We start from the raw sequence: 23,422 nt of genomic DNA, 5'->3' as shown, positions 1-23,422 counted from the left end.
TCCCCAGCAACTACAAAATAATTTAGATTCACTATTATTTTTATTTATTAATTCATTTTCAATTTTCATTATCATTTTTTTCTATTCACTTTCATTTGTTACATATTATTTCGTTATAGAAGTTTTTTTAATTCATTTATTTTGTTGTGTGTGTTTGTTTATTAGTTTATTTTAAATCTGTAGTTAACAACTACAAAAAAATAGATTCACTATTTTTATTTATTTATTTATTTTCAATTGGTATTTTTCCATTGGCTTTCATTTATTACACATTATTTTTGTATATACAGACTCGAAGGCCTCGAAGCTCCCCTAAATGACTTCGTTTCCCAGAAACCCTTGCGAGCGTTGCGTCGTCGTGCGTCAACTCCCCAGTCCCCCCACCATCACCGTTCTACAGAGGAAGAAAGGGGGAGACGGGGCAACCTATACAGAACGCTGTAAGTGTAGTTTTATATTTATACCGAATATTAAAACACACACACACTCATATACATACAGCTTAAGTTTGTGCCGGTCTGGTTGCTAATACCGTTCAACCTTGCCCCGGCTTTAGTTCACACAAATATGAGCGGCAGCGGGCGGGCCAGGACCAGCTCATTCGCTGAGCCTCCCGGAGCTCCCGGATCCGCTGCAGCCGGTGCCGGATCAGCAGTAGCCGGCGGAAGCTCGACAGGAAAAACTGGGGCTTCACAAGCCAGTGGAAGCAGCTCGACGAGCTTTGGGAATCTGAAACTTCCGAGTGAGTAGTATTTTTGGATTTCTGTCACCAGTATAATATAAATGTTGTTACAACGGTTCCTGATGGACGTTATTTTTAGGTTAAATGTGTTGGAGTGGACTTGGTGTCGATCGTTGTCGCGGTGCTAACCTGTTAGCTGGTGAGCTAACTTCAGTTAGCTGCCCGGCTAACGTTAGCTGTGTTTTTCATTAACGAACCATTAAGCGATCAAGGGCTTTTATCGCACAGCTAACATTATCTTTAGCTGCTGGAGGCGAGCTTAGAGCTGAAGCCGGGGATATTTCGACGGCAAATGAACGTTATGTAAATGTTTTCGGCAACATTATCTAACCATGGTTTTTACACTGTAACTCCAGAATAGAGTTGGTGTTAGCCGGCCTGTCTCATATATTCCTCATTAATTTCAGACGTGGAAGCTAAGCTAGCTTGCTAACGTCTGTAAAGAGGAGGTTAAAAATGATCTGGTGTAACTTTTTTAAGCCGACGTCTTTGGTCCAGTCTTATCTTGCACTGGTAGTTTTTGGTAGATACTATACCTCGGGTGGTAGCCTGACGAAATGGAAAGTATAATCGGTGAAAATATCCTAAACTATTTATATCCAGATACTTATTCAAACAGCATATGGTTGCCTTAGTCCAACTTAATCTATTCTAACTACTCACCTGAATGTTCATACTTGTGCATATGTGAAAGCATAGATTAAAAAGCTGGTCCAGTACATAAATCCACCTCAGATCATCTTAAACTAATAAAACAACTAAACTGATAAAGCTGTGCTTTCACTCAGGAAGTCAGATTTATACCTCAGAATAGTTGACAGAGTTTGGTAAACTTTACTGATCAGTGGTCACGTACAATTGTAATTACTATGCAGTGAAATTTTACTTCTGCTCTTAACCCGTGCTAAGGAGCAGTGGGCAGCTGAAAAGTCCCTGGGGAGTAATTAGGACAACCGCTCTACCTCCTGCACCACGGTTGCCCCCCGAAACCTTAATTTGAACCTTAAGCCTTATTTGGCACATTGCCTGTGCAACTGTGTCAGTGTCCCCTAAGTGGAAGGCGAGTTGTGAATTGAGTTACATTTCTGTACACCTGAGAAGAAGCCATTATTCCCTTAAGTAGGCGGTCTACTTTTACACTGATGATTGCTCACTGTCTTCGCCGTTTTGACACCTCTACTGGAAACTCTGGTTTGCCAACAGCAAAGTCGCTCCAGTTGCTTTTGCTGGTGTGATGACAAGAACTTGCAGAATGCTCAGGGGTCATGTATGCAGCGGTAGCAGTTGGCTGAAGATCTGTAGGGTTGGACAGAGGTGTGCGGAGAGACAGAAGAAAATAGTATCACCGCTCTTGTGTCAAATAGCATTTTCAAAACAGGAAACGAAAACTGAGGCCCGACAGAAAACAATACTATTTGATCAATAATTAATGCCTAGAACAGGTGAAATGACAAACTAAGTAAATTAATTGGAGTTCATGGGCTCAAGCTGCTGTGTAGTAGACCTAAGTCTTTGCTGAAGTTAGTGCATGCAGCCAATCAGCAGATCTTCATCGAGTGATTTGGCTCATTCACATCCAGTGCTTTTCAATCGAAGGTCACTTTTCCCTTGTTTAGTCTTGGTCATCAGGATCTGCTGCATTCTGGGAAAGCATTGTTCTTGTGTCAGAGGTGCTTGGACCTTGCAGAAACAACACGATGTTGGCTAAATCTGAAAACATCTTACCATTGCTACCTTTTGGCCTTTTGTCCAAACTAACCCGACTATTTTCACACCCAAAACTTAGCCCAACTGGATACATCTAAGGCACGGGGATCAATTTTTTTGCGTATTGACAAAACTGATTGACGGACATGGTCAGATGCTGTGTAGCAGCAATGTTAAGGTCACTTTCTGCTATCTCTCTCTCTCTCTCTCTCTGTGATTTTGCCAATACAGTCACACAAGATAGATATCACTATGAACCTCTACTGTTGTCAGAACTTGGCAGCATGTAATAGTGATTTGATCAATGGCTTTGGTGCAGCAGTAAAAGAATAACTGCTCTTGATCAACATTACAAGCCACGATTAAATCAGTACTTTATACTCATTCAGTTCTCTGACAATAGACAGGGAAATGTTGTCAATTGGAACAACTAAACGGTGTCTTCGTCAATATTAAAATGCATGAGTCATCATTGAGAGCAGGAGGCGACAGGCCAGCAGAGAATGACTGAAAATATATATTCATTTTTGGGTGATCAAAGCCTTTAGAGATTATTCATCTTCATTCATTCTTCTTCAACCGCTTGTCCCTAACGGGGTCGCGGGGGGGCTGGAGCCGGCCAGCTGACATTGGGCGTGAGGCGGGGTACACCCTGGACAGGACGCCAGTCTATCACAGTGCACATAGAGACGAACAGAGACAGACAACCATTCACACTCACATTCACACCTACGAGCAGTTTAGAGTCATCAATGCACCTAACACGGGCACGACTTTGGACTGTGGGCAGAGATCCCGGAGGAAACCCAAGCAGACACGGGGAGAACATGCAAACTCCACACAGAAGGGCCCCAGCTGGGATTCGACTACAGTGCTAACCACCACACCACCGTGCCTTTAAAGATTATGACAATCATCAATGTAAAGTGATTAGAAGTGACCCGACAAACATCCGTCGCAAATTCATTCTTAGGTCTTGGTATTGTTGGAAATTATTTGGTACTAATGGAAATGTAATTCCTTGGTTTTCTCAGTAACTATTCCAAAACAGCACCTTTTTTTTAAATGCCATATTTTGAGGAATATAAGCCTTTTCGCCCCTACAAAGCCCCTTGTCATTGAACAAAAGCTAAATTTCTGAAATGTTAAATGTAGTCTGAACACAAGAAGTTGTCTAAGAATTTTGCCTAAATAAAACAATCAAAAATCGATTTGAATCAAAATTGTATGATCAACTTTTAAGCAGAGTTTGAGTGAGCATTTCAGTTTTCATTACTTGACAGTCTTCAATACTCTGTGCTAAGGACACGTTTTTTGCTTTGTACCTGAAAGGGGTTTAAGACATGACCCCTTTAATTCCTGTTCTCCAGTGTTTTCACACATGAGAGGCCATGTTAAAGTTTTACCTTGTTTCAATTACTCATGTATTTTCAAAATTGACTTATTTGCTCCTAAATATTGATATGTACCTTTCTAACACTAGTTACCCATTTAAAAAGCATTTAATTGACACACAAACATGCACACTTTATTAGCGGCATGGTCAAGAGAAGGGATGCACAGATGCTGATCTAGGTCTACCGACCTATTAATCTCATCCATATAATCTGTGCATAGGTTTAAACAGCTCGTCCATTATATAAATCCACATCAGGTCATCTTTCATTAAGGAAGTGAGAGTTCTAGCGTAGTTAAGTCAAAGTGACGTGACAGCGTGGAGACGAGACCAATCCACTTTTCTTCATCATGAAATTTTGTGTCTGTGAATGAACTCAGTATTGAGTCCCCGGGCGATCGCAGTGATCTCTGGCCTCATGTTACTTTACGTAGAAATTATCCCAATACATGCAGTTTGGTATATAGAGGTTTTAAATTTAGGGAAAATAGATCACTGTAATGGATCAAAACTGGGCATCGACAGATCCCAAGTGCTGATCCAATGTTGTGCTCTCTTTTCCCAGTTCAGCTGTATAAGAATCAGAAACGGGAGATACACACCCAGTGTACATCTGTTATCAGGCATGGTACTGTTATAATTCCTAGAACAATAAACCGCTGATAATTTTATCAAGTTTAAGGTGGGCTTGAGTTTTACACTTACAAACAAGCTCCAAGCTAATAGCTTATTAGTGTGGGTGTGATGAGAGTCACTCTGCTCACCCCTTTTCTCTTACTCATCAGGCTTGCGTTGACGTATCAGAAACCAAAGCTATTCACTGACAGCTGCGCAGAAAGTGCTCATCTTTGCATTCATTATTCAAGGCACTATCATGCCACAGCTGCTCCATATTTAATGTCCTCCCCTCTGATTTAACTTGTTTAAAAAAGTGGGAGAAAGTGATGCAAAAAGGAAATGCAGAGGAACAGTGTATTGTGAACCTAAAATACAGACCGCAGGAATATGCAGGAAGCCCCATAATGGCTGATCTCAAAAGCTGAATATATCCTGTTGGCCTGAGGGCAGAGATCAGATCTAGTCCGATCATGTGGATATGCCATCGGCTGCTGTTTAATAACAACCTTTGAAAAGGTTTGGGTGGGATAATTGCAAAAATAGCAAGTTGTCTTTTGTTATCAATAGTCAACTGGTAAGGGTTACCTTATTTGTAATGTATTAAAAAATTCAATGTTTTTCATTAAGACAGAAATCGCAATTGATGAAGCAAAATCACTGTCCTGGAGAACCCAAAATGCTTCATTGTCTGACTCCATTTTGAGACCTACCAGAGTTCAGGAGGGGTCCTGTTGAGACAGGCGAAGTGAGCAAGCCCTGGAAATGGTAGCACTTCTGGGTGTGCTACTGTCCGCGCAATTTTTTATCACAGGCTCTGACAAGCCTTTTGGCAATGGTCTCTTCTCTGCTGTTCTTTCCTCCCAGTGTCATTGCTTCTGGTGCCGATTTTGTCAAATCATTCTTGACCCAACCAAGCGCAGGCGTAAAACACTGAGTGGCCACTTGGCCCTAACTAGAGCTGTCAGTTACTGTTAGATATTGAACCTCTCCACTTTGCCTAATTTCTACGTCATACATAACAAGAATATACAGACAGGTGACACATTAAAGGAAAACACCTGAATAAATGAGTAGAGATGATGTACATAACGAATGCAAATGCTTCCATACAGGTATAAATGCATTATACAACTAAGCAATTAACGTCCTCAGATGACCTTGATTTCCTAAGTGACCGCCTTTATACTACGACGAAACATTTCTATCCTGATGGGAGGGGCCTCTTCCGGGATGACAATGCGCCAATCCATTGGGCACGACGGGTTACTGAATGTTAGATGAATATGAAAGTGATGTGAAGCAACACCTATTTGAGAATTTGTCCCGACGCGTTGAACAGCGATCTCTACTAGGGACTGTCGTATCAACTTCAGCACTAATTGAACATCTGTAACATGCGGTAATGACATTAGAAATGTACCAACTATGTGCCTAACTGGCTCTAACACAAGGGTTGTATCGACTTATCCTTTGGGTTTGTATATTATTGAAAAGGGGACATGGAGGTAATTGAGATTGCAGAGGTGCTGAGCTGGAACTGATTGAGACTGTAATACCCAATTCAGGACGTCACAGAGACTCTGGTTAAACCTGTAATCTGAATGGGTCAACACGCATCATCTGAACTGGGTTAAAAGTGGGTTGCCTGAACCTGCTTCAGGCACTCATGTTACTTGAGTTTAAACCACATTTAGCTGACTTTAAAAAAAACACCAGCAGAGAAATTTGGCCAGTGAAGCAAAAAAGCTGACTACGGGAAAAGATAAAATACATTTTATTGGTTAATTCATTTGGTGATTACTGTCTCTCCTCCAAAAAGTGGCACTTGAACACACCAAAAAGACTGCAGCCGTCAGCCAACTAGCATGTACGTTCGCCTGTGTGAGGAGCGGTGGTACAGGGGGTAGCCTGTATTCAAAAAGGGAAACCAGAAGACTGACAATCACATTAGCACATTAACAACACAACCCCATGTTGAAAAAACAAATTATATTTACTGTGCACTACAGAACAATAATGATTTTTTAAAATCAATTTGTCGATTTCACAGCCTCTAGACTTTAGCCGTTTGCCTGTTTTACTCTCTTCTGTTTCTCTTCCTGTGCACTGACTGTACAGCCAGAGTGATTTTTCTCTGAGTGGCGTAAAAACTGGTGATGGTCGCTCACCACAGGCCCGACTGTGACCGACAGTTGGCCGCGGGCTTGTTGTGTCCCTGCCTGAAATAACACTAGTTTAAAGGCTGAACTGTAAAGGATCGTGTATCTGTGTTTCTCACATGTTTAAACAATATGGTGCTTTTTCTTTTTACAATGTTTGTATGTTTCAAAACGTTACATATGTAACTTTGGTGTGAAGCCACAGCGCATGTCTTGGCAGGGAGAGTGCTGATCATTTCAGGATCTTTCTAACAAGGTCGGTTCATGCTCTCATCCACAGGAGACAGTGGCAAGGTGACGACGGTGGTAGCCACACCCGGCCAGGGCCCTGATCGCCCACAGGAAGTGTCCTATACAGATATAAAGGTTATAGGAAATGGCTCCTTTGGTGTGGTCTACCAGGCTCGCCTCATCGACAGTCAAGAGATGGTGGCAATTAAGAAAGTTCTCCAAGACAAGAGGTTTAAGGTACGTTTAGACAGGCTTACGGTGAGATAATTAAGGTAGAGCTGTAAACATTCTACAAAGAAGGTTGTTGTGACATTTGGTAGAAGCAAACAACTTTGTTTACTCTTTCACTCGTTGGATTAGAAGATGATGTCCTTCAGTATGGACCCGTGCCAGTTTGCCTTTTTTTGCACAACTCATGCTTTTTTGCATTTCTATCCTTTTTTTCCTTTCTTCATTGCAGAATAGGGAGCTGCAAATTATGAGGAAATTGGACCACTGCAACATTGTGAGGCTACGTTACTTCTTCTACTCCAGTGGAGAGAAGGTGTGTATCCATTGACCTGACGTCCTTACGCAGTATGAATCAAGTTTCTACACACTCTGCCTCCACGCCCAGCCATTTAATGTTGCATTCATCAATGATGATTCACAGACATGTTTTAGACACGTTGATCCTGGTCTTTATTTGCATTAAATTCACCCTCTTTACCTAATGTTTTAAGGGTTCGGACACTTTTGCGGAATTGCTCAGATTATTATTGAGGGTTTGTTTTTGCTCTAAGTGTATCTGCATCTGAGAAAACAGGAGCTGTATTCGGCCAATGGTGGCTTTTGACCCATAACTTGTAAATCGTACGCTCTAGACACAAAATACTTCATAAGATCAAGATTAATTTTTATGGCACTGCAATGGCACATACGGCATTTTGTAATTGCTTTGAACTTAGCTGCAGTAAAAAGTAGAAATTCATGTATCTTATTTTATAATGAGCGAGTACAGTGCCCGTTCAAAACGTGTCGGTTCACAACAGACAGACTGCTTGGCCTCCTGTACCGCTGCTTTTTTCTTTCTCGAGAACCAAGACCTCTTCACACTGGACACTGCACACAAACACAGTGGTTTCTTTGACATGAGAAATACTTTCAAAATACTAATGTTTAAAAATACAAAAACAGTCAAAGTACACAGCTATCTACAAGGCCATAGCACCGTCACCTAATGGAGAAGTCACGCCTATCTAATTCTACAATAGTATGAATAATACTCTTTATAATGTAGCCTAATCTTAGTCTGCAACAACAATGCATAAAAAGTGTGTTTGAATAGTCAAAGAGGCAAATGTTGATTTAGAATTTGAATGCCAAGGTTATGAATGAAGTTTCTAGCTATTCGTACAGCCCTAACAGTTTATAGATGAAGTCTACACATTGGCGTCAATGAGGCTTAATATCCTCCTCTGTATGTCAGATGTTGTTTACACTCCAGGGTTTAGGCTAATTGTTTTTTCACAGCGCCTTAGCTATTGCACTCATTGTACTTTTTAATATTTACTAAGGCGTGCGAACTGTGTTAACACTCATAGTTATAGATGTGTTTTAATTATAACGTATCAATGAGCTGCATCAACAACAATTGTTTATTTCCCCATTGTTTGCAGCAAATGTCCATTTAAGATAATAAGTGTAAGAGAAATATTAGATGTTGTCCTTTCTAAAAGCCATCTTCAACCACATGACTAATCACTGAATACAGCTGCAATGGTTATTTGCGGTTTGCTTACTCACCCCATGTACAACCCAACATCTTTTATGAGATTGGTTTGTATTATACACATTACATTAGATTTAAAGTAGTTCAGATTTTACACTCCACCTCTAATTATCCTTTTTTGCTCCTTTCCAGAAAGATGAGGTGTATTTGAATCTGGTGCTGGACTACGTTCCCGAGACAGTGTACAGGGTGGCTCGGCATTTCAACAAGGCCAAGACCACCATCCCCATCATCTATGTTAAGGTGGGTACGCACGGCAAACATACACTCCCACACACACACACAGCTGGGTGTGCTGCGGGGCATTTCCTCCTAGTGAAGAAAGCAAAAAAGGATGAAGAAGACGCCTCAAAGAACACAAATGTTTTACTAGAGAGGCGATCATTTTTGTGACTGTCGGTAAGTGCAGACTCCAAAATTGTCAATTTCAAGGAACGGCAAGAAACTGTTGTTTTTGGCCGAACTGCGTTGTAATCCACATCATGTCCTGCTGCAGGCTCTTGAGAGAGAGGGCGAGAGACAGGTCTACAGTGTTTAAATTAAGTATTATGGTATAGAGGGCATTATGTTTTTATATACAAGATGGGTATGTAGAGCTTTTTAAAATGCTTGTTTTAAAAATATATATATTCCTATACAAGTAATTATGTCTCCCGTTATATTGGTTTGCCCTCTTATGGACATAAGGTGTAAACACGTTTTGGCCAATTTTGGACAGCCTTAGGGCCCGTCTACAGGAGGACGCGCTTTCCTGTAACCGCACATTTTTAGTATCGGTTAGTCTGACCATCCACATTTTTGGAGCCTGAAAACGGTCTTTTCTGTAACCAGCTCCCAGCGTGGGAATATTTGAAAATGCCCCACGTGGCGTTGTAGTCTGGACGGGGAAAACGCATACTTTTGTTAACGATGCCGTCATCTCCACACCTCCGACCTCTAACTCCCGAGGTGTCACATAACAACAACAGTGCTGCTGCGTGGAGAGAGACACGGACCCACAGACTGAACTTTCCTCTGAGTCACATGCATGGGAATGACTTAGGCCAGCCATATTCAGTATTTCTCCCTTTTCCCTGATGGTCTGAGTAAGTCGCTAAATTGGTTGCTAGTATCTTTTTCTAAATAAAGTTGCCAAGAAGGATGCAAAAAGTAGTGGCTTTGGTACGAGAAAGGGGCTCACAGCAACACCCTCTGCTCGTTGAGGACACTTAACTGCAGAGTGATTGGTGCATCAGAAGTCTCCACTAACACGAGAAACAGTCAACAGATTTCTCTCTAGGATGGATGAGGATTTGGGAAGTCGCCAGATTTGGAGACAAACTCTCCGGTGTTTGTATTATGATTCTACACAACAGCGACTCAGCGTCTCTTCTCCGTGTTGGTGTATTTCTGTGGCAGTTGCAGCGCTACATCCAGGCCCGGCATGTGTATTACAGCGTTTTTAGCCGGTTTCACTGGTTTCGTGTGGACGCAGATATTACTTGAGCCAAGTCCGTGTGGACGGAAAACTTTTTAAGAACGAATGAGAAAAAAAAAAGGTTATCACCAGTCATGTGGACGTACCCTAAGTCTTTCCTTCTCCAAAACTTGCAGAGGTTATGTTTTATGTTTTACTGGGTTCATTTTGGCCGCGATGTGGAGCGATGCTTCTAAAATGCATTTTATCTGTTACTTTATATTATTTTTATATTTATTTTTACTTTATAATGTTGCATTCTGTAGTTTTTTGGGAACCCCTGACATCCAGACTGCCAAACATGTGCCGCTCTCTAGGAAATCCACAAAAGACAAACAAATTCAATATGGTCCAAATTTGAGAATTGTGCATCTTTGGCAGAGATCTGTGCTCATGGTTCCTTCCAGGTTTGATGTATACTACTGTAAATACTTCACTCTAAAAAGACTTTAAGTCACAACTGGCAACTCTGACATGGAAACGCTCATATTTGACTTGGACTAAGATTGACTTGTACTTTTGTGCTACGTACGTTCAGGATTAGTCGGCGATTACCGTGCTTGGTCATTCTCTGTCTCTGGCATTAGGTTAAATGTTTCGTCCTAGTCTTTTGAGTTGAGTTTAACCAGTTATTGAGTATTTCTTTTAACAAATTTCAGTGGAAACTGAAAACAATATTTGGTTCAGTAATTGCCCATGGATGTAAACTCTTTGTTTTTCACAGACAGCTCACTGTTAAAGGATTATGAAAGCAGAAAGGGAAAGATGGTCCCGCTGGAATTAATCTGCTTGCAATACACTTGGTTCCCTGTCTAAAAGGGTGTTCGTTTTAGGGAGAGTGTTTGTGTGTTTACTGTGTCTGTAGCAGCAGAGGACATTATAGCTGTCTCATGGCCCATTTCCCTTCCTCAGCCTGCTGCTCCCCCGTGGCTTTGAGATTCATACTGATCTCTCTCTTCGCTGTCATCCCTCTGTCCTCCAGCGACACACTTCCATCACAGCACGTCTGGGGTCTTCTTCTCCCCCTCCTAGTCCCCTGGGTCTCCATTGTTTTGTGCCGTATCTCTCATTGTTTCCCTCTCCCTCACCTCTCTGCTCCCTTTTTTAAACATCATTTCTCATTCCTCATCTTGTCCCTAATCATTTTGTAATCTGTGGCCGGCCTGCTGTCACTGCATCATGTGGGTAATAATGGTGATGATGACAGTGATTTGTCATATTAAGATGCTCTCTACAGACATTAAATGAGTGCAGATGTAACTGTGTGAGCATTTTTTATTTGAGAATGACATAATTGACCTAGGATTTGTAGACAGATGTCAAATCGGGGTTGGATAAGGATAGTTGGACATCTTCAGGGAGAATTTTTCACCCGTATGGTATTTTGTTATAGGAACACGCCACTGCGGGCTGCATTAGACACCACACAGCTGCGTCTTTGAACACACACCTACACAGTGCACCCAAAAACACAGCTAGGGCAAATATTGAAGTGATGAAAATCTATATAGACTAGGGATGGGCACGAGTAGTTCATTCCAAGATTAAGGGATCACATCAAATCCTCGAGGACCGATCAAGTACTCGTTTTTCAAAATCTATTTTTAGAATGCAACGCATCTTTCTGCGGTTATAAAGAGACACCGCAATACAGCCTACCCAACACCAAATGCTTATTCTCAATAAAAACCGTCACAGTTAGCCTTTAAGGATTTCTTTTTCACAACCGCAACTTCACAACATTGTTTCCTTACAAAAATGTAATTAAATTCACGTTCTCATTCTGTTAATGATCAATCCCACTGTGGAGAACACGGGCTCCACTGGCACAGAGGTGACAGGTATCAGCAAGTGCAGAACGCTCCGTTTTTTTGTACTGGTGCCACTCCAGTGAGCTTTGCTGAGGACAAATGCATTGCTCACTGAAACAAGCTCCTAGCTCGTTGCCATCCATATTTTCAAACTAGTCCTCCCCGAAAAGGGTGTCCAGTTCCTCGACGTTGCAGCCCCGAACATCGCTGCTTTCCCTCCATATCGTCTCGGCTTTGCACAGTAACCCCGTCATGTAGGTCTGACAACTTCTCTTGGATTTCTGCACAGATTTGTGTGTGCCTATGATTTATTTTCCATTAAGTCTATAGTCAATAGCCCCAGCACTTTAGCTAAGTCTCATATCGGGTGAGCTTATGTTTACTTTGTCTGGCTTGTGACCCCTTAAAAAGCTTAACCTGTGATCCCTCAAGACAGTATGTGAATAGTTACACAGAAAAGTGATTTTCTCATTTATAGAATATACTGTATTTTATATATATATATATATATTATATAATATTTTTTCTTCTTTCCTGTACCATTAATGGTGATATGGCAACCAGTCTGCCTTAGCTGACTCCCGACTGGTGGTCTTGTGCGACCTCAGCTTAAGGGCAATGATATTTAAGTTCCTGGTTACACATTATAATATGTGAATTTATACAATGCAGTAATGTCATACATTTATAAACTAAAAGTTTGATAGTTGCCTGTAGTTGGGCCTACAGGAGAGTGAAAGCTCATCTCATTATGAGCTACTGTCAGTTCTTTAAAAATGTCAAAAAAATTAAATTAACTAAATAGAATAAATCATTTTCAATTGGTTTAGCTATCAATCTGTTCTCAGACCTACCCGGGTCCAGGGTGCAATCGGTGTAATTATTTCATTAGTAATGATGGTTATATACTGCTGGGAAGTACCTAAAGAAATGTGATAATTCAAAGCCATATTGTCCCCATTAGTTTTCCATCATACTTTGTTCAGTATGATAATGAAAGAGGTATTAAATTCTGTGCGGCATTTAAAAAGGTAACTTGGTGAACCCTGTAGAAACCCTGATTTGGAGCTCAGACAGCACCCATCTTACTAAACATTAGACCATTAAAGATAAAACATGTGACAAAAGTGAACTTGGGTGTCCTCAAATGCGTGTCTGCTTTATTTTTGTGCATTTTCTGTTGTTAAACACTGCCGGGACTCATGCCAACCCTCTCTGCCCCCCACCTCCCCCCTCAGGTGTACATGTACCAGCTGTTCCGCAGTCTGGCTTATATCCATTCCCAGGGCGTGTGTCACAGAGACATCAAGCCCCAGAACCTCCTGGTGGACCCAGAGACGGCCATTCTCAAACTCTGCGACTTTGGCAGGTCAGTACCAGCCTCTGCCTCTGGGCAAGTCTGTCTCCATTCTTTCCATTGTTTTGACTCTGTGTCTTCAGAGTGTGTGTTTGGCTGGCTGTCAGCTTGTGTAGCCATCTCTCTTGACTCTCCTTGTGTTGTTCTGTCATATTTCTTTCTTATATCTCCGTCTTGGTTGCTTACATGCTGGGGTTTTAAGGCATAACTGTCTTTTTATGCTTCCTCTTACTTTTCCCATCTTCCAGCGCAAAGCAGCTAGTTCGAGGGGAGCCCAATGTGTCCTATATCTGCTCACGGTACTATCGTGCCCCAGAGCTCATCTTTGGCGCCACCGACTACACGTCCAACATTGACATCTGGTCGGCCGGCTGTGTGCTGGCTGAGCTGCTGCTGGGCCAGCCCATCTTCCCTGGGGACAGCGGTGTGGACCAGCTAGTAGAGATCATCAAGGTACAGTAGGGAAACTACAAACCTGGGCAAAAGCCAAGTGACTGCACAAGCTGCTAGATGAAAGGATACATGGTGTAAAGTTTGGAATTGAAACTGCTGTCAGTATTTGCTTTGAGTATCAAGAAACAGTCCTTCATTTGTTAGAACTGTGAAAAAGAAACATCGTGTGCTACATTTAAATACAGGTATTATTACAATGCAAGCTGTACACTAAATAGTGTAAGAACATTTGTAATACATCCACATTTTGTGTGGATGTATTATTGGTGGGACACACCCATGATTGTGGTTCATATTAATTAATATTACATTTAATTTCTTGTCAGGTCCTGGGGACACCAACAAGGGAGCAGATCCGGGAGATGAACCCTAACTACACAGAGTTCAAATTCCCTCAGATCAAAGCACATCCTTGGACAAAGGTACGTCCCCACCACTGAATATTCACCCTCGATTGCAGTTATCCCGATATCAGTGTGAGGCTTTAGTCTTAATATAAAGTATATTATCTCTGAAACAGCGTTTTGACCCTTTTTATGGGATAAGAGAATGACACGGGAAAACATCCAAATAAAAAAAATGGTCTTATCAAATTACGTCTACAAATACGTACACTAGACGTTTAAGTTTTATAAACACTGATGCTGCTACCCAGTATTTTTTTATTGTAGCTTTAAAATAGAGGAAATTAATAGCAATATGGCACAGTTAATAGTGTGTTTTTGCTAAATAGTAATGGAAAGTAGCCCGCACAACTCCAAAAACCATAAATCATGTGTTGGATGCATCGTAGTAATCAGATAATCCTTCTTTAGCCGCTGAATTTTGTTTTCTTTGCTTAATAGTATCATAAATGTTGTTTATTGTCCCAGACCGGATAATAAGACTTTGAAGCTGTTGTTGTTGATCGTTCTGTTCTCTCTGAAGAGTTGTGTAATCAGAGATCTTGGATATAGTAAAATCAGCTTGTGTATTTCCCGGACTGCCATGGTGTCAAGTCCGAAAAGGCGAACCGTCGTGTTCTCCGTCATGGCCTCCCTCTCCTTGATGCTGCCACTCTTAAAGTGGCAATAGATAGCTTTTCTGTTTTACCCTATCGCTATGGGGGGATCCTATCGATTCGGTCTTTCCAAGCCTTGAATTTACATAAAACCAAATTCCAAAATATCTCTCCTCTCAGGTGTTTAAGCCTCGTACCCCACCAGAGGCCATTGCCCTCTGCTCTAGACTGCTGGAATACACGCCGGTGACCAGGCTGTCTCCCCTGGAGGCGTGTGCGCATGCCTTCTTCGACGAGCTGCGCCAGCCCAACACCCGCCTGCCCAGCGGACGAGAACTGCCGCTCCTCTTCAACTTCAGTCCCGTTGGTCAGTTTACCTCCTTATTAATCATTCTTTATTCTCCTTCATCTCCACAGGTGTTACTTGTATTTATGATGATGACCTTCATTTAGCTGCTGCTGGCGGTTGGTTGTCATGTCCCCGACACCCTGCATGTTTCATTTGATGTGTAATTAAAGACTTGTTTTCCTCTTCTCCTCCCTCAGAGCTGTCTATCCAGCCCCAGTTGAACTCCACACTCATTCCTCCTCACGCTCGTGCACAAACATCGCCTGCCTCACATGGTATGTATCAAAACAAAAAACAAAACTCTGCTTGATGCTGTCTTCTTCATTGACAGAACGTATTGACAAGGAGATTTTTATACGTTTATTCATGTATTTTTATGGCTTTGTTTTTTTATCTTGGAGCAAAAGTGAATTTACAAAATAATTACAAGTAAAGATTTGTCCAGTGAAACTTAAAAAGGCATTCCTGGCCTATCTGACTCTAACCACAATCTGAACTTTAACCCTGTCCCATTTTAAACCCAATCTTAAAAGTAGCCTTTTCCCAGACATTGAATATCAATAGACCACTTTTCACACTTTACTAATATCACCTGAAAGACGTTTATATTTATTTTCTAGACTCATTATAATCACATGACAGGCAGTGAATTATGTCACTAAAGAACCATCTTTTAATCCTGAGACTTCTTGGTGACACGTGTGCTCCTTCTTTCCCCCTGCAGAGGGCAGTGTGTCAGACAGTACCGCCCAGCCAAGCTCAGCACCTGGATCCATCAACAACAGCACCTGAGCATCCATCCCTCTGTCATCTTTTCTTTTGTCTTCCCCCATTTTCCTTTTCTCTCCTGCGCTCTTCTCCCTCTCAGCCCCTCTCACCACCCACCACCCCCGGCTCCAAACCCTTAAAATAGAAAAGAAACAACTATACACACCCACATAAACACTCAGCATTGCTAGTTCCCCTGAATTTTAACCATTTCCGATAGAAAGCTATTTCTGTGGCTGCTAGCCTCAGGAAGGTGTGGAGTTGTTTTAAGGATGTTTATGTGGCCATGCGAGGGCTTAATATAAGCTGCAGTTCTAAGTCCATGGTGGCCCTCGTCTGGTCTGTTAGAATAAAGAAACTTTAAATTGGTTGGGGTGTTTGGGAGATGAGGAGGCGGTGTACATGTGGATTTTCTGTATTATAATCTACAGTTGACTTTTATCCCTTTTTTATGTTCATTTTAATTTGCATTAGGGTATTTTATGTGTGGCCGTGGTGCCATGGAATGAGGTCCTGTTTGGCTATAGAGCTAAGAATGAGGGCCGTGTATAAGGCCTGATTTAATATTGACAATCATCCTTTGTGGGGTAAAAAATGGCACACTTGTAATGTACATGTTTGAATGTACAACCCACTGTGTAGACAAGTGGCTTCTCTGTCACTTTCTACCCTGAACTCTACACAAGTATTGTCAGTTCACCCAGCCCAATCGTGAACAACTACGAAATAATTATTTTAAATGTCCCTGTTTGATACCAGAACATTATGGCTCATTTTAGATAAGAGGTGGTTTTAGATTTTATTACAGAGGAGGGCACCACAGCCTGTCTTTACTTTATGCTTCTATTTGAATATTAGCTCCTGAACTGCCTTTTTATGTGAACGAGAGGGAGCAGAGTGCACATTTTCTTCAGTATAAGCTCATGATTTCATTGGTTAAGCTGGAAAACCAAGCGTTTCATGTTCATTCTCATGTGAGTATTGCACATCTCCAAAGGGAGAAGAGGGGAAGCAAAGGGGGGGCGAACAATGTGTACTGTCCGGCTGTTAGCGTCACACAGAGGGAGCCACCGGTGCGGGGCTCCACTTGCATCTAATACAGAAGCCTCAATGATGTGTCGCATGTCATAAACACGGTTGCCTAGCCCCGTAGAGTGAAGTCATCTAATTAATTATGTCACTTCACAGTGTCAAAGTTTCACATCGGCTTGATTATGTGGAAGAATCAGGTGCAGGGAGACTGCCGGCTGCTTTCACTGCTCACCTGGCTCGTCATTGTCATCTCAGCTAGTGTACAGTTAGTTGTGCAGGAGGAGGGCTCTGGATTTATTTAGTTTGGTTTCTGAAAGAGACTTGTTGAAACACTCTCCGCCCACTTCCCAAACAGCCTGCCTGTGACGCTCATATCATGTTATTCTTGTCCTGCGGTCGTGGTAGGAACTGATCGTGAATGATTTACTCGGCCTAACAGTCCACTTTCGGCATGAACTTTCTTTCTTTCTTTTTTTCACCACGCAAATGTTCGTTCAGCCCAAGTTGACCACACTATATTACTTCCACTAATCTCAGTAATAATCAGACCAGAAATGATGCTCAAACCCCAGAAACCCAACGGCTTTTGGAGCCTCCCCTTCCATTCCTTTTTGTCCTCCTTCTGCTTCCCCCTTTCTTCCTCCTTTTTTCACTGCTAAACTGTAAATATCCTTTTATTTTGTTATTTTTGTTATTATTGTTATTATATTGTTGTTCTTGTAATTTTTTTTTTTTTTCTCTAGTAGACCGGTGCAGCAGCGGCCGGGCTGTTTATCCTCAGTCGCAGTCTGTAAATACGAGTTCATTTCAGTCCCTGGTTCAGGAGGGGAAAAACAGAACAAAATGTTTCATTTTTATTCTCTCTCCCTCGATTTCTCTCTTTGTGACTTTCCCTTTTCCCCCCATAAATGTTGTCATAACTGTTTTATTTATTGTATTGTGTTTTTTTGGGGTGGGTGGGGGTGTGGGGGGTTCTATTCTTTTCCACTGGGGTGGTACAATTGAGGGTTTTTGTTTTTTTTATTCCAAATTTTAGTCCATGCAAAATAATTTCACATCCAAGATACTGTACGTGTGTGCGTGCGTGTGCGTGTGCGTGCGTGTGTGGTGAAGGGAATGTTACAAGCCTCTGGATCTAGGGAGCACAGATCAGTTTGTGTGTTTGTGTGCGTGTGTGTGTGTGTGTGTTGAGGAAAGGGGGAATATTGAATCTGTCCATTGACATGTATCATCTCCTTTGTCCGACCTTCTCCTGTTATCTCTTACCGTGCGACAGGTTCGTCCTTTCAGTGCGGTTTGAGTAATTGGTGAGTTTCTTGAGCACAGCTGCAGGGAATGTATGTGTGCAGGCAGACCATGGACATTATTTTCAGTACTCCTGACTTTTTCCTAAATGAAGAGCCGACTAAATGTGCTATTTTAATGTTCGTTTTTTTTCCCATCTTCTGATCTGTCACTCTTTGTTTTTAATTTGCTGTGACCCTGCTCTTTTATCACCCTTGTTGGAGGGTAAAATGTCATTGTTGGGAACAGAACGGTTGGATAAAGGAGATGATGGCGAGGGATGGAGGGAGAGAGACAGTTTTTGTTTGTTGGTATAAATAATTAAACTCATTAATAAAGTGATGAAACTGTTCCTGTCTCACATTCATGATTGAATTATACCTGAATAAGGGAGCTGTGTTAACGTGATCACAGTGGGGATACAAGTCTTGATGAAATTCGAACAGCTTGTTTCCATAGATATATATATATTTTTTAATGTCTATGGACAACTCCCTTAAGATTGGGTTTATATGTTGTGTATTTCTGGATGAATGTGTTTTATCAAATTACCACACAGCCTCATTTCAAAGAAGTAATCCAGAAGGGATGCGCCAATATAGAATTTCAGGGCCAATAATGATTAATTATCTTTTTGTTCTGGCCGATACAATAATATAACCCTTGAAATTGCAAAAAAAAAATCTCAATCTGTTTTTTTCAGAGGAGGTTTTAATGTCTTTACCTAGGGAAAGGTACTATGCACCAGTGACATAATATACTCCATGAAAACAAATTACCTGCATTTAAAATCCAACTTAGTGCAAGAACAGAAGTTTTATTAGTGCAGAAGTGAATATTAAAGAACATAATTATCTACTGACATTCCATTATTGGATCAACAAATCATTTATTTTACCAATTATCCACAAATATCTGCCACCAGTATATCGTGTTCCCATATTTAGGTGTGGAAAAACTAATGCAAAGAGTGGAAAGGGTGCTTAATAGAGGACAAGCGGCTGATTTTTGCTGCAAGGCCTCTTTTCAGGTTAATCTGACCATGACGCAACAAAATAAGAGTTATACAAGTAATTAAGTATATTTATTCAAGTGCAATTCCTCAGTATAATTGAGGTCATTGTGCTTTGCTATATTTTATTTATTTATTTTTTTACTTCTCTACATTTCACAGGGAAGGATTCTACCTTTTCTTCGCTTTCTTGGGCCTCTCTCATACAAGACATGACGTACAGTAAATGTGCAAAATATAAAGACGTATTGCTTATCAGGTGTGAGTCATGGGACTTGCTTTATGAAACCTTTTCATGGAGGACTTAATGAAATGATGCTGACGTGGAGTCGGGCAGATCAGTGAACTCTGGGAAGGACCAGTTTCTAAATGATGAAATCAGAAGGGTTGTTATGGGAACCGTGTTGTTGCAAATGTCAGTGAAAATGTTGTTGACCTTGACTGATGAAATACTGCATTTCCAGTGTTTGATTATCTGAGACGTGAGAACAAGGGGGAGGCTGGTTCACAAACTGTTGACATGCTGGTATTCGAACTGTTGGGTGGTGGTGTATTTATATATTTTAACATTTCTGTCAAATGTCTAACTTTTGTTTCAAGATATCTGAACATCACATTTAATTCAGGACTCACTTGACTCCATGACTTCAAGGACCTTCGGCACGCAGCTCAAACGCGGCTGAATATCTTCACAGCCGCTTAACAAGGACCAAGAAAGAGCGACTCGAATGTTTCATTCAGACCAGATCTGCTGCAAAAAGAGAACAAGATTTAATGACGTCTCAGGGTGTCTGTGAACTTTGTTCTTTCGTCTTTCTCCCTGTTCAGTAGAAAATATTTATAGGCTCTGGCAGAACCTTTGCTGCCCGGTGCTTGACTAAAATTTCTTCGTTACCTTTAAGTCTGACCCTCAAGTGTGACCCTCAAGTCGTGCACAGATGAATTAAAACTTTGCCCTTGTACGTCCTGGCCCCGTCCCTGTCTCTATGTAATATACACTTTGCACTGTGTGATCATTTCTGAAGAAAGATTTTTGCTTCACATAGTGTTTGTTTAAGTTAGAACGTTCTGCAGGGCCATGGGGAATAAAAATCCTGTGATACTGGAGGTTCTTTGTTATTCGTTTAAAATCCATCATAATGAAAAATCAAATCAGATATATAAGGGAGTCTGAAAACAATCTGTTGTGAGATAACTCAACTGAGACGTTATTGATCTTTAAAGCTCACCAGACTTGGGTGTCATTGCAAAAACGTAAAACAAAAGATGTTCTATGGTTTCTGTTTACAAATATGGATCTATTGTGTAACAAAACCCTAGTGGGATGAATAGGTGTAAGTTGTGTTTGTTTCATTTAGATAAACATCTGCATTTTTTGTTTAAGATATGAGGAATCACGCTGAAAAAAACTTGATAAGTTCAAAAAATGATCCTCTTGGTGACTCCCAAAATTAGTCTATTATCAGTTTTATGGCACAAATCCAGCTACACTGATAAAGATGGTGAATACTGACTGTATTAAGGAAACGGTAATACGAAATAAACACTAGACACTACATAAAAACAGAAAAATATACAAAAAATACAACATAAAATACAGTTAATACATAGTAACACGTGCAACTTCATATCAGAAAGGCAGAAATCAGCAAACTGCACACACATGCAAAGTGTAGTAACTAAATGCTAACATCGTCATGCTAACTGTGAAGAAATGTTTATTTTTTGTTACCTTTTTGTCTGTGACCTTGTTGGGTAGCATTACAATTTACACCTACTAACTTATATAGGTTCTTTTTTATGAATGTTCCTTTCTACGCTGTTATTTAATATCAACCAAAATCATAAAACAGAAGAAAATTCAGCCAAAATACATTTAATTGGCAATATAATCTGATTATTAATGATGAAAATATCTATTTGTACATCACCAAAATGAATTGAGTGTATCTCTAGGTATCAGTGTTCAGATTATATCATATAGTGTCTGTATCCTCTATTTTTTAATATTTATCTATCTATTTTTTACCATCTGCGCTCTCATGCCTAAAGGTAGAGATGTTGAGAAACAACACAAGAGAGATGAAGAGGAAGAAAAAGATGAAGGTGCAGGTGTGGGGATGCTGAGCAATCAGCGCTGCGTGAATTGACAGCCCTCCTCTCCTGGGACCTGCAGTCTCTGAACCGTAGCCTTCAATGAAAAACACTGTTGCTAAGTCGTCACTGTGGTGATATGATATGTCAAGGTTGAATAATGTTATCCTGCGATGTGTCGGGCAGATTGCATAGTTTCTGTGGCGCCTTAGTGGCCCCGGCCCTTCTGGCTGCATGCCCGGCCAGCTCTTTAATACCATTTGGAGTGAAGCTAAGCAGTCTGGAGGAGCTGCTCATCTTCCCAATCAGCCAATGGGGCACATCAGGGCGCTGTGTAATTCTGGGGAATAAGTGGAGTGGGCTAGTCTATACTTTCACTGACCTCTGTGTATTATACTTGATGCAGCTGACTGTTCTCACTCTGTGGAGCGTAAATCTGATAAGTGTAAGGCTATATAGTGTAGATTTAATAAACTTTCTCAGCTGCTCAAGTGCAGTTGAAGTCATATGAAGCAGTTATTGCTGTGCTAAAGTGCCCCCTGGGAGCCAAAACGTGCTTTAAAGTGCGCTCTAGGAGCCCAAATGCGTGCTAAAGTGCCCTCAAGGCAGCAAAAACGTGTGCTAAAGTACCCTCTAGGAGCCAAAATGTGAGCTAAAGTGCCCTCTAGGAGCCAAAATGCGCGCTAAAGTGCCCTCTAGGAGCCAAAATGTGAGCTAAAGTGCCCTCAGGAGCCCAAATGCGTGCTAAATTGCCCTCATGGCAGCAAAAACGTGTGCTAAAGTGCCCTCTAGGAGCCCAAATGCGTGCTAAAGTGCCATCTAGGAGCCAAAATGTGAGCTAAAGTGCACCCTGGGAGCCAAAACGTGCTATAAAGTGCCCTCTTGGAAGCCAAAATATATGCTAAAGTGCCCTCATCGAAGCAAAAACGTGTGCTAAAGTGCCCTCTAGGAGCCTAAATGCGTGCTAAACTGCCATCTAGGCACCAAAACATGTGCTAAAGTGTCCTCTGGGAGTCAAGACGTGTGCTAAAGGGCCCTCTTCAGTGGGGAGGATGCGCTATATGTGCCCTTTTTTTTCCCTCTTTGCCCCTGCCCTTCAAAAAGTCTGTGCACGCCACTGACTCAGACTGTGGTTACGTCGCTTGGTAAACAGTGGTGCACATCAGTATCTGAGACATCGGCAATCACAGCCTACGTTTCCCCCCTGTACTTTGAGTAGAGCTCCTGTAAGGAGCCATTAAAAACCGGAAAATATCTCAAGTTGATTTTCTGGTTTAGAACCTGTAAGTTAAAAACACAAAGCCGACAGTGTGTGTTCTGCACTGCAACCACTTTAACTGTATAGAATGAGATATCATATTTCTGCAAGTTGAACTTTCTTATCCTAATGTAAACGAGAACTCTGGGCCATGAAGTTTAAACACTAATCTAATGGGGTTGGCCTTGGCATTTTGGACACATGGGGTCCAGTTTAAATAATCTAAAGCAAAGAAGATGTATTGATTTTACTAACAGCACTTTATGAACTCAGCTTGCTTACTTAATTATTCTTGGGCAATTAACTATATCACAATGTCTTAATTTGTGTTATAGGACATTGGACATAATACTTTATAAAAAAAAACAATCCCCACCTGAGATCCACTGATGACAACAGAGGCAATTTCTATCCACTGGTACAGATCATAGACTGTACAAATCAATGCTATGTTAAAAAAAAGAAGAAGAAAAAAGCTAGTATGTGGACCTTGAGGTGGAAGTGTTTTTATTTCTTATAATCAGGATAAACACAGAAAATGACAGCACAGTAAGCAGTGCAGATACAGAGGACCCAGAAACACTGACCAATCAGAGCAGGCCTGGGTTTTTTGGGAGGAGGGCTTAAAGAGACAGGTGCTAAAACAATTCAACTAAATTTTATTTATCGTGCCAAATCCTAACAAAAGTTATCTCAAGACACTTCACATTAAGAGTAGGTAAAGACCACACTTTATGACTTAGTTATGACCCAACAATTCCCCCGAGTCGCATCTTTAATAAAAATAGTAATAATTATTATAGTTATTAAATCCAGTATTAATCCAGCAATCTTGTGCACACAGATAGAGAGTGAATACATGTATATTCAGACAGACATTAGGAGGAAGATTATGTGTTTTTTGAACACTAAAGCACATAAACA

At 41.1% G+C, this 23,422-nt stretch overlaps 1 protein-coding gene across 1 annotated transcript; it reads left to right on the top strand.

Moving 5' to 3' along the window:
• Positions 1-368: 368 nt before the first annotated feature.
• Positions 369-17,755, top strand: gsk3ab (glycogen synthase kinase 3 alpha b). Its single transcript, XM_083919137.1, has 11 exons — positions 369-440; positions 557-742; positions 6,903-7,090; positions 7,314-7,397; positions 8,757-8,867; positions 13,130-13,260; positions 13,497-13,701; positions 14,028-14,123; positions 14,882-15,068; positions 15,248-15,325; positions 15,775-17,755. Exons 2-11 carry the CDS (start codon positions 568-570, stop codon positions 15,840-15,842), a joined length of 1,323 nt encoding a protein of 440 aa, XP_083775263.1. The 5' UTR covers positions 369-440; positions 557-567; the 3' UTR covers positions 15,843-17,755.
• The last annotated feature ends 5,667 nt before the right edge of the window (positions 17,756-23,422 follow it).

Source organism: Echiichthys vipera (assembly GCF_963691815.1).
Source record: "Echiichthys vipera genome assembly, chromosome: 8".
Taxonomy (NCBI): Eukaryota; Metazoa; Chordata; class Actinopteri; order Perciformes; family Trachinidae; genus Echiichthys; species Echiichthys vipera.
The sequence above is the reverse complement of the archived record's forward strand: the minus strand, read 5'-3'. Positions and strand labels throughout refer to the sequence as shown.

Excerpts from the sequence above, each read along its gene's own strand:
- gsk3ab (XM_083919137.1), top strand. The coding sequence starts at position 568 with ATGAGCGGCAGCGGGCGGGCCAGGACCAGCTCATTCGCTGAGCCTCCC. Across the intron at positions 7,091-7,313 it reads TCCAAGACAAGAGGTTTAAG|AATAGGGAGCTGCAAATTAT; the intron begins GTACGTTTAGAC and ends TCTTCATTGCAG. Across the intron at positions 8,868-13,129 it reads TCCCCATCATCTATGTTAAG|GTGTACATGTACCAGCTGTT; the intron begins GTGGGTACGCAC and ends CTCCCCCCTCAG.